Here is a 17,412-nt window from a genome sequence, read left to right on the forward strand (position 1 = left end):
CTCGATACCATCTACTGTATGCTGCTCTGTACCATCACTCATTCATATATCCTTATGTACATATTCCTTATCCCCTTACACTGTGTATAAGACAGTAGTTTTGGAATTGTTAGTTAGATTACTTGTTGGTTATCACTGCATTGTCGGAACTAGAAGCACAAGCATTTCGCTACACTCGCATTAACATCTGCTAACCGTGTGTATGTGACAAATAAAATTTGATTTGATTTGATTTAGACCTCTATAATCAATACACGGACGCAATCCTCCCTCCTTCTTCTTCACAAAAAATAAACTCGAGGAGACGGGTGAAATGGAGGACCGAATGTACCCCTGTCCTAGAGACTCCGTGATATATGTCTCCATAGCCAACGTCTCCTCTTGGGACAGTGGGTACACGTGACTCTTGGGAAGCGCAGCGTTACCCTGGAGATCTATCGCACAATCCCTTCCCGGTCGATGTGGTGGTAATTTAGTCGCCTTCTTTTTACTAAAAGCGATTGCCAAATCGGCATACTCGGGGGGAATGCACACTGTGGGACCCTGGTCTGGACTTTCCACCGAGGTGGCACCGACGGAAACTCCCAGACACCTTCCAGAACACTCCTCTGACCACCCCTGGAGAACCCCCTGTTTCCACAAAATTTTAGGATTGTGCCGGGCCAGCCAGGGAATCCCTAACACCACTGGAAACGCAGGCAAATCAATAATATAGAGACTGATACGCTCCCTATGATTCCTCTGCGTTACCATGTCCAGTGGAATCGTGGTCTCCCTGACCACCCCTGACCCTAATGGCCGGCTATCTAGGGAGTGCACGGGAAAGGGAGAATCTATCGGCACAAGCGGAACACCTAATTTAATAGCAAGTCCGCGATCCATAAAGTTCCCAGCTGCGCCTGAATCGACTAGCGCCCTATGCTGGGAAGAGGGAAAAAATTTAAGAAAAAAAATCAAGACAAACATGTGACCAACAGGGGGTTCTGGGTGAGTCTGGTGCTGACTCACCTGGGGTGATCGAGAAATGTTCCGCCTGCCATCTCGACTCCCAGACGGACCCCCCCAGCACCGATCGGCCGTGTGTCCTCTCCGACCACAGTTGGTGCAGAGGGAGCCTCCTCCTCCGGTACCCCTCGGCAAAGCCCCTCCCAACTCCATCATAACAGGAGTGGAGGTGCTGGGTGGTTGAACACACAGGACCCTCTCCAAACGCCCGCGAGCAGCCAGCAGATTGTCCAGTCGGATGGACATGTCAATCAGCTCATCTAATGAAAGAGCGGTGTCCCGACACGCTAGCTCCCTGCGGACGTCCTCCCGGAGACTACACCTGTAGTTGTTGATAAGGGCCCTGTCGTTCCACCCGGATCCTGCTGCCAAGATACGGAACTCCAACGCGTAATCCTGGGCGCTCTTTTTCTCCTGCCGAAGATGGAATAGTCGTTCTCCCGCCGCTCGGCCATCTGGAGGATGGTCAAACACGGCGCGGAAGCGGCGAGAAAACTCGGGGTAGTGCTCCTTAGCTGAGTCTGGGCCATTCCAAACTGCATTTGCCCACTCCAGAGCACGACCCGTGAGGCAGGAGATGAGGACATTCACCCTCTCCGCTCCCGAGGGAGTAGGTCTGACGGTGGCCAGGTATAGTTCTAGCTGGAGTAAGAACCCCTGGCACCCTGCTGCCGTTCCATCATAGACCCTCGGGAGCGTAAGACGGAGGGGGCTGGAGTCGGGAGATGGGGAGTCTTGAGGAGGGGGGGCCGAAGGTGGAGAGAGACCGCTTCTCTCCCATCGGTCCATTCCCTTCATCACCAGATCCATCGCCGTTCCGATCCGATGGAGAACGGTGGTGTGATGTAGTACCCTCTCTTCCATCGATGGGAGGGGAGTGGCTGTTGCTCCTGCTGACTCCATTCCTCAGTGGTGCGGGATTCTGTAACGATCTGAGTGTAGTGGGTGAGGAGTCAAGCGCAGGAAGCAGAGAGTTCAGGTGAGTGCCATTTTAATGCACCGACAAACGGCGAACATAAGCCAACCCACACGAACACACACGGCGTAATGAACAAACAGGAGGACTAAACGGTCCTGGGAAAACCCACAAAATGGGAAACACAAAAACCCATAGACGTGCACACAAGTACACTAAAACAGATGGTCACAATAATTAATCCCGCACAAGAAACTCTGCGGGCCGGCTGACTAATAAAGCCTACTACCTAATTCAAAACAGGTGCACTCAATCAACACATAAGGAGGGGGAGGAAATAATCAGTAGCAGCTAGTAGGCCGGCGACGACGACCGCCGAGCGCCACCCGAACGGGAAGGGGAGTGTCCTTCGGTCGGAGTCGTGACAGGGAGGTATGCTAAGATGGCAAATGAAGACGGCAGCTCTCCTCTCTCTGCAGTAATGTAGGCTACAATGCTTGATCAAGAGATGAAATGGAGTCTGTTTCCCAGACACTCATTTCAGGACAGATTCAAATTCTGTCATATTGAGACATAGTTATTTTGGGATGGAATTGGCCTAGTTTGTGTTAGTCTTAGATTTGTGCATTTTGTGACAGGATTTTTAAAGATATATATTTTTTGTCATATTCAGCTGCAACGTTGCAGCTGTAATCTCTATGTCACATATATCCAAGTCTTATTTTGTGTGTAGTGCACCAATCACTGGTTGAAGAGATGATTTTATCTCAACTCTGCTATAAACCGCAATCCAAAAAAAATGATTTCACTTCATAATCAGATTTTAGCTCGAGGGGAAAGCAAAGTGACCCCAGAACCCAGTCCCTTGAACATTCCTCACTGGAAATTGGAAATGGGTCGCAGTCACTGGAAAAATTGACTGGTTGGTTGGATGGCAGTGGTTGAGTTTACTGCATCACAGCTGCATGGCTCGCCAGACTGGAACTCTCTTACTAGGGACTTTACTAATTGTTTCCTGGACGTAAGAGGGGTCCTGGTTTTCTCAATGGGAAATGAAACATTGCATTACACATTCACACCACATTAGCCTAGCTAGCCACTGTAGCGACCAACAAATAGACATGGGTTCAAATAGTATTTAGTCTCTTTCCAATACCTTCGCTGTGCTTGATTGAGCTTACCCTGGCACAATGGAATAGTCCCTAAAGTGCAAACTCCGCCCGCCTCGACGCAGGCTAAATAAAATGTGCTACATATTTGAAAGACAATACAAATATTTCTTTTAAACTCAGGTCTGGTCAACAATTCCCCAGACTGGAAAGTGCCTTGGCACCACTGGCATTATAGGCTGAAAGGGTTATGCATAAAGAAGCACCAAAGAAACTGCCCATTTCTTATAGCCATTCTGGTCCCTCTCCGTCTGTTGGCACCAAGTCGACATATTTAAATGCCTGACTATACAATCCCAACCCTACTCATTCAGATAGCATTGGCCAGATCCCAACAGTGTTTTTTTTGTCCTCCTGTCTCACTCTTTCGTTGTCCTTTTCCGTACCCACGCTCCCTTTCTCATCCCCCCTTTTCTCCCTTTCCTAGGAGACTCTGAGGCAGCTGATCATGATGCCTTTACCCAACGTGTTGGTGCTTGGCAGGACTCCTCACTGTGGTGTGTTTGCCCACCATGCCCACACCGTCTTACATTCTGTTGAGAAGCCCAAAGAGAGAGCAGTACACCCTTTGAATTCTATGTGAAGTACAGTACTACTTTAGTTACAGAGATGTAGCATCTTCATTTGATCACCCTGTTGTTGCCCGAAATGTCAAACTTGTATTGTATTCAATGTTTAAAAGGGCTTTTAAAGTTGGTCATATCCACTTAAAAATGTCCGACTTGATTTGCCCCATCAACACTTTTATCAATCGCTACAAAAATGTTCATAAATTATAATCCACACAATAATTCACATTTCCTGTTGCTGCAGGATTCTTTTCCTTCTATGAGAAAGTGGTCAAATGAAGATCCTACCTGTAAACTTGGTTTGCCAGTCACACACGTCCGTTGAGAGACTAGAAATACCAACTGTATCTGTGCTGCGTAGATAAGTACAGTTTGTAAGATGATTGACACCATCTTAGAGTTTGCAGTATCATCCTTCCATTTGTTGTCCGTGACATAATACAATTATTCATATGTGTAAACTGAACTCAAACCAGACCAGTTAATTTGCAATGTTGCCCTATAAATTGACCTCAAAACCCCTATAAGACAGACTTTGAGGGCCTTCGCTGTCTGTAGATGTGTAATTCAAATGCACACCATCAGTCTGATAGATGTGCTAGCCTTGGTGACAGGCTCTGGCCTGATGAGTGACCCAAATTCACACAGCAGCCTGCCTCAAGTTAGACTACATCTGAATTTCCTTTAATCATTGACTGAATTTAATGTGTGGGGGTTGTATTTTGGGGGTTTTCTCCTCAGAGCAAAGTCTGGAGGAAATGAAGAAATTACTTCTTCTCTTATTGGGCTGTGCTGTCCAGGTAGGAGGAATTGGAGAGGTGTGTGTAGTTGTGTGTGTGTGTGTGTGTGTGTAGGGGGGGTCTGGAACGATGTTGTTTTAGCTAGCTCATAATTGAGGATTTGAGGGGACCCCTGTTTCACCTCACCAACAAGATGTCCGTCCCCCAGGCTAGGCTACACACACTCATTAAGACCCTAATCTACTATACCCACTGTGTGTTTTCAGTGTGAGAAGAAAGAGGAGTACGTCGAACGCATCCAGACCCTCGACTTTGACACTAAAGCAGCAATAGCTGCTCATATCCAAGAGGTACAGTATCTCGTTCCACGTTGCACTTGTCCCTGGTCTGTGCGTGACAATGACAGCAGTAGAGTTGGCAAGACAGATCTGGGACTCAGGCTAGCTTGTTCCACATTCAGTAACATGCATGTTTCTCTTATGTGGAAGTATTAGTCATTGAGGACATGATAAGGGCAGGCTAGCCATTTGCAAACTGTTTATAACAACATGCACCAAACTGTGTTGTGATTTAAATAATGATCCTTTTTAAAAAAGCATTAGAAACATTAATTTTACAATAATCCGTTAAAGGTCCTATATAACCACCGGACTTTTAGTAATGAACAGCAACATAATAAATCAATTTAGCATGTGTGAATACATTTTACATGTGGGTGGTCCCGGGAATTGAACTCACTACCCTGGCATTACAAGCACCACACTCTACCAATTTAGCTACAAAGAACTACATGGGTAGCTTTTATATCACATTTATCCCACATTTATTTATTTAGGAGAACAATAATACCTTTCATTGCATTTAGTTCACATGAGAAATGACGTAATTATTTCCCTCAGGTAATAGAAGTTCACATGGAACTTAAGGTCATTTTGTAATTTTTATTAGGATCCCCATTAGCTAACGCCGTAACGCTAGCTAATCTTCCTGGGGTCCAACACCAATTAACAAGACATTACAAACAACCACAATCAAGACTTCACAAATATTCAACATGTAGACCATACAGACGATTCAAATACCTGACAGGAAACACATTTAACATGTAGACCATACAGACGATTCAAATACCTGACAGGAAACACATTTAACATGTAGACCATACAGACGATTCAAATACCTGACAGGAAACACATTTAACATGTAGACCATACAGACGATTCAAATACCTGACAGGAAACACATTTAACATGTAGACCATACAGACGATTCAAATACCTGACAGGAAACACATTTAACATGTAGACCATACAGACGATTCAAATACCTGACAGGAAACACATTTACAATTCAATTGATGCTTTCTATTTCACGTCCAGTCATATGGTCTATTGCATTAAATGTTGTTTTATTTTATTCTTGAAGGTGGATTTACTTTTTGCCTGAGAAATATGGATTGGTAAAGATTTCCATTCAGCTATGGCTTTATATAAAACTGTAGACTGCAGGCGATTTGTCCTTGGCTTAGGTTGTTTTTAGCTGCCCTGAATTTGCCTGTCTGATTTGGTGGTCATGCGTGTTGCTAGTATGTAATAACTGGACTGAAAAGTTCAGTGTGTTTTAAAAAAAAATAGAACATTCCTAAAGAAAATCAGAATACTGGATAGTCATTTATTTTGAACGTGAAGCTATGAGAGATTCTGATGCACTTGGATAATATTCATACGGACAGAGCAAACCAGGCAGCCCTGTTTGGAGCCATTTGGAGCTTTTTTAGACCTTTCTTTGCTGCAGATGACCATATAACTGGACAGTACTCTAAGTGTGATACAACCAGGGATTGACCATATAACTGGACAGTCCTCTAAGTGTGATAGGACCAGGGATTGACCATATAACTAGACAGTACTCTAATTGTGATAGGACCAGGGATTGACCATATAACTGGACAGTACTCTAAGTGTGATACAACCAGGGATTGACCATATAACTGGACAGTACTCTTAAGTGTGATAGGACCAGGGATTGACCATATAACTGGACAGTACACTAAGTGTGATAGGACCAGGGATTGACCATATAACTGGACAGTACTCTAAGTGTGATAGGACCAGGGATGGACCATATAACTAGACAGTACTCTAAGTGTGATAGGACCAGGGATTGACCATATAACTGGACAGTACTCTAAGTGTGATACAACCAGGGATTGACCATATAACTGGACAGTACTCTAAGTGTGATAGGACCAGGGATTGACCATATAACTGGACAGTACTCTAAGTGTGATAGGACCAGGGATTGACCATATAACTGGACAGTACTCTAAGTGTGATAGGACCAGGGATTGACCATATAACTGGACAGTACTCTGTTTATTTTTTTTATTTTTTTTATTTCACCTTTATTTAACCAGGTAGGCTAGTTGAGAACAGGTTCTCATTTGCAACTGCGACCTGGCCAAGATAAAGCATAGCAGTGTGAACAGACAACACAGAGTTACACATGGAGTAAACAATTAACAAGTCAATAACACAGTAGAAAAAAGGGGAGTCTATATACAATGTGTGCAAAAGGCATGAGGAGGTAGGCGAATAATTACAATATTGCAGATTAACACTGGAGTGATAAATGATCAGATGATCATGTACAGGTAGAGATATTGGTGTGCAAAAGAGCAGAAAAGTAAATAAATAAAAACTGTGGGGATGAGGTAGGTGAAAATGGGTGGGCTATTTACCAATAGATTATGTACAGCTGCAGCGATCGGTTAGCTGCTCAGATAGCTGATGTTTGAAGTTGGTGAGGGAGATAAAAGTCTCCAACTTCAGCGATTTTTGCAATTCGTTCCAGTCACAGGCAGCAGAGTACTGGAACGAAAGGCGGCCGAATGAGGTGTTTGCTTTAGGGATGATCAATGAGATACACCTGCTGGAGCGCGTGCTACGGATGGGTGTTGCCATCGTGACCAGTGAGCTGAGATAAGGCGGAGCTTTGCCTAGCATGGCCTTGTAGATGACCTGGAGCCAGTGGATCTGGCGACGAATATGTAGCGAGGGCCAGCCGACTAGAGCATACAAGTCGCAGTGGTGGGTAGTATAAGGTGCTTTAGTGACAAAACGGATGGCACTGTGATAAACTGCATCCAGTTTGCTGAGAAGAGTGTTGGAAGCAATTTTGTAGATGACATCGCCGAAGTCGAGGATCGGTAGGATAGTCAGTTTTACTAGGGTAAGCTTGGCAGCGTGAGTGAAGGAGGCTTTGTTGCGGAATAGAAAGCCGACTCTTGATTTGATTTTCGATTGGAGATGTTTGATATGGGTCTGGAAGGAGAGTTTGCAGTCTAGCCAGACACCTAGGTACTTATAGGTGTCCACATATTCAAGGTCGGAACCATCCAGTGTGGTGATGCTAGTCGGGCAAGCGGGTGCAGGCAGCGATCGGTTGAAAAGCATGCATTTGGTTTTACTAGCGTTTAAGAGCAGTTGGAGGCCACGGAAGGAGTGTTGTATGGCATTGAAGCTCGATTTGAGGTTAGATAGCACAGTGTCCAATGACGGGCCGAAAGTGTATAGAATGGTGTCGTCTGCGTAGAGGTGGATCAGGGAATCGCCCGCAGCAAGAGCAACATCATTGATATACACAGAGAAAAGAGTCGGCCCGAGAATTGAACCCTGTGGCACCCCCATAGAGACTGCCAGAGGACCGGACAACATGCCCTCCGATTTGACACACTGAACTCTGTCTGCAAAGTAATTGGTGAACCAGGCAAGGCAGTCATCCGAAAAACCGAGGCTACTGAGTCTGCCGATAAGAATATGGTGATTGACAGAGTCGAAAGCCTTGGCAAGGTCGATGAAGACTGCTGCACAGTACTGTCTTTTATCGATGGCGGTTATGATGTCGTTTAGTACCTTGAGTGTGGCTGAGGTGCACCCGTGACCGGCTCGGAAACCAGATTGCATAGCGGAGAAGGTACGGTGGGATTCGAGATGGTCAGTGACCTGTTTGTTGACTTGGCTTTCGAAGACCTTAGATAGGCAGGGCAGAATGGATATAGGTCTGTAACAGTTTGGGTCCAGGGTGTCTCCCCCTTTGAAGAGGGGGATGACTGCGGCAGCTTTCCAAATCCTTGGTGATCTCAGACGATATGAAAGAGAGGTTGAACAGGCTGGTAATAGGGGTTGCGACAATGGCGGCGGATAGTTTCAGAAATAGAGGGTCCAGATTGTCAAGCCCTGCTGATTTATACGGGTCCAGGTTTTGCAGCTCTTTCAGAACATCTGCTATCTGGATTTGGGTAAAGGAGAACCTGGAGAGGCTTGGGCGAGGAGCTGCGGGGGGGCCGGAGCTGTTGGCCGAGGTAGGAGTAGCCAGGCGGAAGGCATGGCCAGCCGTTGAGAAATGCTTGTTGAAGTTTTCGATAATCATTGATTTGTCGGTGGTGACCGTGTTCCCTAGCCTCAGTGCAGTGGGCAGCTGGGAGGAGGTGCTCTTGTTCTCCATGGACTTCACAGTGTCCCAGAACTTTTTGGAGTTGGAGCTACAGGATGCAAACTTCTGCCTGAAGAAGCTGGCCTTAGCTTTCCTGACTGACTGCGTGTATTGGTTCCTGACTTCCCTGAACAGTTGCATATCGCGGGGACTGTTTGATGCTATTGCAGTCCGCCACAGGATGTTTTTGTGCTGGTCGAGGGCAGTCAGGTCTGGAGTGAACCAATGGCTGTATCTGTTCTTAGTTCTGCATTTTTTGAACGGAGCATGCTTATCTAATATGGTGAGGAAGTTACTCTTAAAGAATGACCAGGCATCCTCAACTGACGGGATGAGGTCAATGTCCTTCCAGGATACCCGGGCCAGGTCGATTAGAAAGGCCTGCTCACAGAAGTGTTTTAGGGAGCGTTTGACAGTGATGAGGGGTGGTCGTTTGACTGCGGCACCGTAGCGGATACAGGCAATGAGGCAGTGGTCGCTGAGATCCTGGTTGAAGACAGCGGAGGTGTATTTGGAGGGCCAGTTGGTCAGGATGACGTCTATGAGGGTGCCCTTGCTTACAGAGTTAGGGTTGTACCTGGTGGGTTCTTTGATGATTTGTGTGAGATTGAGGGCATCTAGCTTAGATTGTAGGACTGCCGGGGTGTTAAGCATATCCCAGTTTAGGTCACCTAACAGAACAAACTCAGAAGCTAGATGGGGGGCAATCAATTCACAAATGGTGTCCAGGGCACAGCTGGGAGCTGAGGGGGGTCGGTAGCAGGCGGCAACAGTGAGAGACTTATTTCTGGAGAGAGTCATTTTCAGAATTAGTAGTTCGAACTGTTTGGGTATGGACCTGGAAAGTATGACATTACTTTGCAGGCTATCTCTGCAGTAGACTGCGACTCCTCCCCCTTTGGCATTTCTGTCTTGACGGAAGATGTTATAGTTTGGTATGGAAATCTCTGAATTTTTGGTGGCCTTCCTGAGCCAGGATTCAGACACGGCAAGGAGATCAGGGTTAGCAGAGTGTGCTAAAGCAGTGAGTAAAACAAACTTAGGGAGGAGGCTTCTAATGTTGACATGCATGAAACCAAGGCTTTTTCGATCACAGAAGTCAACAAATGAGGGTGCCTGGGGACATGCTGGGCCTGGGTTTACCTCCACATCACCCGCGGAACAGAGAAGGAGTAGTATGAGGGTGCGGCTAAGGGCTATCAAAACTGGTCGCCTAGAGCGTTGGGGACAGAGAATAAGAGGAGCAGGTTTCTGGGCATGGTAGAATATATTCAGGGCATGTGTGATAGGACCAGGGATTGACCATATAACTGGACAGTACTAGGCTTTCTGTGTGAATCTGTGTGATAGGACCAGTCATTGACCATATAACTGAACAGTACTCTAAGTGTGATAGGACCAGGGATTGAATTACCTGATTCAGTGTGCTAGATGTTACATACTCTGGACAGGTCACGAGCAATACAAACTAAATGAAAAGGCTTTCGGATTCCCCAGAAACGAATACCAAAGGAACGTTCTAGCACATGTTGTCTTGTCTGCGTGACAACAATACACAGTGTTCTGTCACTGTTACTCAGCACGATCATCAAGCGCTTATTGGGGACAGTGTGCAATGAAAAATGAAAAACTGTCATTGCATTGCCAGTCTTCCATTGTAGCCAATCCAGTCACAGAGGCACTCCTACTTGGTTGCCAATAACATGGTCCAAACATTGTCATTTGAAACACATGTGCTGGGTGTTTTGCAACATTAGAGGATGTGTCTAATAACACACATAGATGCTGCTAAAAGACCTGCACAATATTACCCTATACTTGACCACACACACTAACATGTTTTTAGGGTAATTTATTATGGATTGGTACCTATGTACAGTATCATTCCACGTACTGCTTTGAGGTACATATATAGGGAGAACGGAGTGAATGGAATGGCGTCAAACCATGTGTTTGATTTGATCTGTTCCTCCCTGTGATTGGTCAGGTTACCCACAGTCAGGACAGTGTATTGGACCTCCATTGGCTGGAGGCCAGCGAGCTCTGTGCTGAGGACCTGGAGACCCTGTTCAGACGCCTGGTGGACCAGAGAGACACACAGCTGGAGGTAGGGGGTTATAAATGGGTTATGGAGGGGTTATGAATGTGTTATGTTCTCCTTATATAGGCCTGGTGGGCCAGAGAGACACACAGCTGGAGGTAGGGGGTTATAAACAGGTTATGGAGGGGTTATGAAGGGTTATGAATATGTTATGTTATCCTTATGTAGGCCTGGTGGGCCAGAGAGACACACAGCTGGAGCTAGGGGGTTATAAACGGGTTGTGGAGGGGTTATGAAGGGTTATGGATGTGTTATGTTCTCCTTATGTAGGCCTGGTGGGCCAGAGAGACACACAGCTGAAGGTAGGGGCCACTGTTGACATACTGCACAGTGTTTATAGGTTTGACCTTGCTGAGTCATACAAGATATTGCTGTGCCATAAAATATTCTGTAAGTCTTACTAGACTTTTATAGCAGTAGTTACTTATTGATTTTCTATATTGATCTGTGGTGAAATGGAGGAAGTTGAAATGGAGGAAGTTGAAAGGGAGGAAGTTGAACTTGAAATGACAGGTGAAGGAGAAGTGTCATTTCCTGTCCTATTTTCATCTTTCCTCCCTCTGTTCTTTTCTCCTCCCCACCCCAGACTATTTTAGAGCTAATGCAGGAGAGAGAGTCCACCCCGTCACCCTCTCCGCCCAGCGCCCAGTCCCCCAGTGACTGTCCCAGCATGCAACAGCAGGCGGCCTCCCACCAGCACTTGTCTGTGGAGCTGGCCGACTCCAAGGCCAAGGTCAGACGGCTGCGCCAGGAGCTGTGAGTAGTCAGATAAGGACACTCCCAGACCCAACCCTCCCACTCAGTGGTCATAAAGTAACCTGGGCATGACAATGACAGCCATGGGGTTGGCAAGACAACATAAACAGATCTCCAATGCAGGCTAAGCATAAATGTATTTGAAAGGCACAATCTGGTATTTTAACAGTAATGCAGTACTGCTTGAGGACTTTCTGAGTCATCTTCCACCCAACTGGTCATTGTGTTTAGAGGATACATATGTAATTTCCCTAACCCAGCGTTAGAGGATATACTGTATGTAAGCCTTCTTTAAAGAACTCAAAAGCACCCTAGGGCATCTTCATTTCCTGTTTTATATTCTGTACAACATTTGAAATAGCATGAATAAGACCAACTAAGTGTTTTTTTTCTCTCGGGTTGTCTCCACATATGTATGGAGGTTAAACAGTTGAGCTGTGAGACAAGGCAAACGGTCAACAGTAGAGAGAGAGAGAGAGAGTCATCCTGAACGGATACAGGAGAAGGTGTCTGGGGATAGTTTGGCCCAGATTCTCTCCTTGGCATGACCCTCCAGGGCCTTGCATTGCCATTGTCCCACTTTGGCCCTCTTCCTCCCTGCCACCCCTCAGACCTGATTCAGCCCTCCATCTCTCCTCCTCTTCTCTCTTTTATCGCTTTCATTGTCTAACTGGGATATGCTGACTCTAGCCCCCGGACTGTACAGCAGTACAGTATCCTCATAATGCAACCCAACACTATCTGTTCTGTTCCTAGAAATGTAATAGCTTTTGGTTGTAGTGCACACTTGATGTCAACAAAGTGATAGGTTTGTGAGAAAACATGTACGACATAATCTTTTCTCCTAGGGATTCTAAAAAATGGTCATGCCGTAGTACTGGCCAGTATGTTGCTACTTCCCAGAGAAACTGGGGGTGGAGAAAGTGATGGTCTGGGTGCTGCAGTGTGTGGTGGAATGTGGCCAAGCAAGCAGGAGCCAGGCATCCCATATCTGCACTCGTAGAAAAAAGGGTCCCAAAAGGGTTTTACATGGAACCAAAAGGGGTTCTTCAAAGGGTTCTTTGAACATGTTAAATGTCTTCTCCAAGAGCTGTATATAATGGCTGTATGACTTGACCTACTGTATCTGTCTGAGTGGATGGAGGGTAGAAGTCAGGACTGTGCGTGTGGCGCGCATGCATGCATGTGTGGCAACATTAAGAAAAGATATGCATACTTACACCATCCCTCTCCATCTCTTTCTCTCCTCTCCCCTCCCTCCCTCCCTCCCTCCCTCTCCATCTCTTTCTCTCCCCTCCCTCCCTCCCTCCATCTCCATCTCTTTCTCTCCCCTCCCTCCCTCCCTCCATCCCACTCAGAGAGGAGAAGAGTGAGCAGGTACAGGACTGCAGACAAGAGCTGGAGAACATGGAGGCTGAGTTCAACAGGATTCAACAGGAGGTAGAGAGAAGTGACGCACACACACACACACACACACACACACACACACACACACACGCATGGACCTCCTCTCTAACCCTCAGTAACATGACACACAGTATCCTTACTCCTATCAGAGATTATTCAGATGAATGTACACTATGCTTTAGTATAGATAAAGCCTTAGTGCTTAGCTAGTGACAGTGGCTACACCTCAACACTGTTTTCTACAACAGTACGAAAGCTGCAGCTTGATCTCCTGAGTTCCTCAATCTGTTTTCCTGAAAGGAGAAAGAGAGATTTCTCATTTATTTTCATGCCTAAAACATGGTTCTACATCAACTGAGTCACATGGTCAGGGAAACCTCTCATAAATTCAATGAAATTCAAAAGACTTTAATCTTCAATATATAAATACAGTGTAGATAGTTTTGTTTAAACTGTAGATGTATTTTAAGACAGGAGCTACTTCCCAGCATTTTCCTCTCCCCACTTGAGAGAACTTTTGCCGTATATTTACCTCACGACCGTGTCCCATGGATGCTAAAACCCTTTCCCGTGTCGGTGTCCGTATCAGAACTCTGTGATGCTAGCGGAGGCCCGGTCAGCCCGTACGTACCGTGACGAGCTGGATGCCCTGAGAGAGAGGGCCATCAGGGCTGACAAGCTGGAGAGCGAGGTGGGACGATACCGCGAGAAGCTGCACAACATGGAGTTCTACAAGGCCAAAGTGGAGGTACGGTAGCGCACGGAGAAACACATTCAATACTCAGACTATAGCATGATAAACAGACAAAATGTGAATTTTGTCCACTGTTAAATTGATATCAGAACGTTTCAGAATGCAAAGCACCACAGCTACTAATATTTCAAATCAATTGTTAAGGTTTTACAAATGACTGTTATCGCACTTTGCAAAAAAACTTAGCTAGATCTCAAACAATACTTCACGTATTTCATCATTTAACAATTGACATTAATCTGCTGTTATCATGTACCCGACAGGGGTTTCTTTGTTTGTATCAGCCTTGATTTGTGTCTCATCTTGTAGGAGCTGAAGGAGGATAACTCTGTGTTGCTGGAGACCAAGGCTGTACTGCAGCAGCAGCTGGAGGGGTGGAGGGCCCGCTCTGATAAACTACACCAGCTAGAGAAACACAGTCTGCTGCTCAACGCCAGGGTCCACGTCATGGAACAGGTAGAAAACATGGAGTATTATGCAGTGGATTACATGGATGTAAACGGTGGTCAATATCAACATTGTGGGGAAACAGGTTAAAGGTTAAGGGAAGGATGGGAAAGGGACTGGTCTTACTGCAGGGGAGGATGTGTATTGGAAGATGCATGCGATGGAACAGGTTGATGGACTAAGAGGATCATACTGTACATGCTTGGATTATGTTGTGGACATGTCAAAAGGTCATACTTTCCCACAAAGATCAGATAGAGAAATAGGAAGTTGAATATCTTTAGAATAACAACGTCATCTCCCCCCTCGTCCTCTCTCTCTCTCGGCCCTTCCCAGGAGAAGGAGGTGGACAGGAGGCGCATGGAGGAGCTGCAGGAGGAGAACCTGGCCCTGGAGCTGGCCCAGAGGAGGAGCATGGAGGAGTCACAGCACCTGGGATGGGAGCTGGAGCAGCTGTCTAGGAGCCCCGACAACTCACAGGGTAAGGCTGACAGTCTACTCTACCCACTTCATCTGCCCTGTGGGAACAGTGGTACTTATGGGAAGAGAAGTGACGTGTGAAATATCATTCTAACGTTAAGAACTATTCTATATGGCACAAAAAGGATACCTTCAATAAGATCATTCATTCAGTCATGATCTCACCAGTCTGTTCATAGTGGAGGTTATGTAACAGCTAGTTCGTATTCCTGTTATCCTTTCGGTCTGATGGCTGTGTTCAGGTCAGAAGTCTCTGGGTGAGGAGGTGGTTGAGGGGACCAGGAGTCGTCTGCTGAGGCTGGAGAGAGAGAACCAAAGCCTGCTCAGGACCATAGAGGAACTGAGAGCTGCTGACCTCAGCCTGGGACCGCAGCACAACCATAACCATGAGCACACGTGGAGGGACGGCCAGCGACCCACAAACACGGTAACTAGCCAGGGACCACGACACAAACATGAACACAATAGGCACACACAGCTGCTCAGGCAGCACACGTACAACCATCAACCCACACATTCGGATTCCGGTGACTCTATTGAACTATAGCAGTGAACGGTGCTATTTCCATGTGAAAATGTTGTTTGTGTTTCCTTGTTTATTAGGCTGAGGTGGTTAGAGAGTACCTTGGCAGTTTAGACAACACCTCCTGGGAGCAGTCTGAATTGGTCATCAAAGAGGATTGTGACATTGACATAGACACATCACATCACAGGGACCCAGAGTGCAACGGAGTGTCGGTTGACCTAGAGGGAGAGATTGACCGACTGGAGAGAGAGAGCGAGACCCTCAAGGAGAAGATGGACCTTCAGAAGCAAGAGAAAGGCCAACTTGAAGACGGAGAGTCTTGCGACCTGAGTGACCCCATAGCTGACCTGGAAGCTGTAGCTAAAGACAACACCCGCAATCTCCTTCAACCAGGCGCTTCAGTGTCTCTGACGCGTGATACCTCACCCTACTCTACTCGGGAGAACAGTAGCACAGGGCTGCAGGTGAGGGCTTCCTCTTCATCCACGAAGCACACAGAGCGTCTGGAAGCGAAGTGTAGAGCCCTGGACACAGAGAACCAGCGGCTTCAGGCTGCCCTGGACAACACAGGTTGGTGTTCTGGGAGAATGTTGTGGTACTGCTGTCTCTTTGTAGCGTTTGGCTCTGTTGTGTTAGATACAGGGGCATTGAATGGGCAATGGGATGTGCTTTATTTGTTCAGGGATCCATTTACTTGTTGATTTTTGTGCTCTGTATGCCTGCTAACCTAATAATTGATGATTAGTGATTAATGAAGTAGCCTATATTCATTCATAATTATTATTGTTTATTTTTTATCCACCCACGCCCCCACCCATCCATTCATCCAACCTTCCATCCGTCCATCCATCAACCACACCCCTCCATCCATGCATCCATTCACCTCCAGGCCGGAAGCTCCAGCGGCTGGAGGCCGAGGTCCACGAGCTGGAAGTTGAGAACCAGATCCTGCAGGCTGGGCTGGAGGAGCTGAGGATCTCCTCGCGGCGCATGGAGCAGCTGGAGCAGGAGAAGCAGACCCTGGAGCAGGAGGCTTCAGGCCTGGAGAGAGACAAGAGGAGGCTGGAGAAGGAGAACCGCAGGCTGAGGCAGCAGGCAGAGATCCAGGACTCTACCCTGGACGGGAGCAACCTGAGGGTGGCTAGTCTGGAGAGAGAGAACAGGTATGATGCTAATGGTCACCATGGTATGATTGTGGTGCTAGCAATGTCAGGGTTGTGGGTTCGATTCCCGCTGCGATCACATGTATAAAAAGGTATGCACTTGTATACAAATGTATCTACTCATATACAATACAATATACAAAAATGTGTGCCCTCACTGTACTGTAAGTCGCTTTGGATAAAAGCATCTGCTACATGGTTTATATTTCTATTATATTATAACAGGGGGATGGGGAAGGAGGTGGAGAGGCTGAAGGAGGTGGAGGAGAGGGTCAAGGGGCTGGAGAGGGATAACAGAGAGCTGGCCAAGCAGGGAGCGATCAACCAGAGGGCCCTGGTCACCCTGAGAGAGGTGAAGCCACTCAGATCAGCATTTAGCTTCTTATGTGTGATACTCATGTATTTCAGTGTGCCTGACATGACGGATTTGTAAGTTTCCTTATGGGAAGATAAAGTTAAGCGAGCTTGAAGTCGTGGAGATTTAGATCACATGTCATGAATATATATCAATTGTTTTTGATTTAACAGCTCTGATAAGTAGGTCATTGGTCACAAGAGCTTTACATGGCTGCAAGAGGAGTCACTGAACTGAAATATGCGATGATACAAAAAGCAGATATTTCTGACTGTTGTTCCTCTGTAGGAGTTGGTGAGTGACAAGCTGAAGACCCAGCAGAGGGAGAATGAGCTGGAGAGGCTGGCCCACGAGCTGGAGATGAGAGTCCTCAACCAGGACACATCACCACAGAGTGACGAGGAAACTCCAGACACCAGGTAAAACACTGGACACAGCGAGGTTCATGCAACTGATTTAGTCTACCCCCCCCCCCCCCACCACAAACCAGGTTCGGTGATAGTTATACAAATCTTCAATTAAGTTTGTGA

At 46.6% G+C, this 17,412-nt stretch overlaps 1 protein-coding gene across 2 annotated transcripts in view; it reads left to right on the forward strand.

Annotated features, from left to right (window-relative positions):
• LOC115142395 (girdin-like) overlaps positions 1-17,412 on the forward strand; it is a 42,360-nt gene that overhangs the window by 11,482 nt on the left and 13,466 nt on the right. For both annotated transcript variants that reach the window (XM_065001476.1, XM_065001475.1), the window contains exons 4-17: positions 3,518-3,587; positions 4,401-4,459; positions 4,666-4,749; positions 10,881-11,000; positions 11,581-11,750; positions 13,109-13,190; positions 13,747-13,905; positions 14,221-14,367; positions 14,695-14,839; positions 15,081-15,265; positions 15,442-15,934; positions 16,254-16,527; positions 16,753-16,879; positions 17,171-17,301. In XM_065001476.1, coding sequence (XP_064857548.1) covers positions 3,518-3,587; positions 4,401-4,459; positions 4,666-4,749; positions 10,881-11,000; positions 11,581-11,750; positions 13,109-13,190; positions 13,747-13,905; positions 14,221-14,367; positions 14,695-14,839; positions 15,081-15,265; positions 15,442-15,934; positions 16,254-16,527; positions 16,753-16,879; positions 17,171-17,301 — 2,246 coding nt within the window. The remainder of the gene's footprint in view (positions 1-3,517; positions 3,588-4,400; positions 4,460-4,665; positions 4,750-10,880; positions 11,001-11,580; positions 11,751-13,108; positions 13,191-13,746; positions 13,906-14,220; positions 14,368-14,694; positions 14,840-15,080; positions 15,266-15,441; positions 15,935-16,253; positions 16,528-16,752; positions 16,880-17,170; positions 17,302-17,412) is intronic.

The sequence above is a fragment of the Oncorhynchus nerka genome, linkage group LG15 (assembly GCF_034236695.1).
Source record: "Oncorhynchus nerka isolate Pitt River linkage group LG15, Oner_Uvic_2.0, whole genome shotgun sequence".
In the NCBI taxonomy this organism is placed as follows: Eukaryota; Metazoa; Chordata; class Actinopteri; order Salmoniformes; family Salmonidae; genus Oncorhynchus; species Oncorhynchus nerka.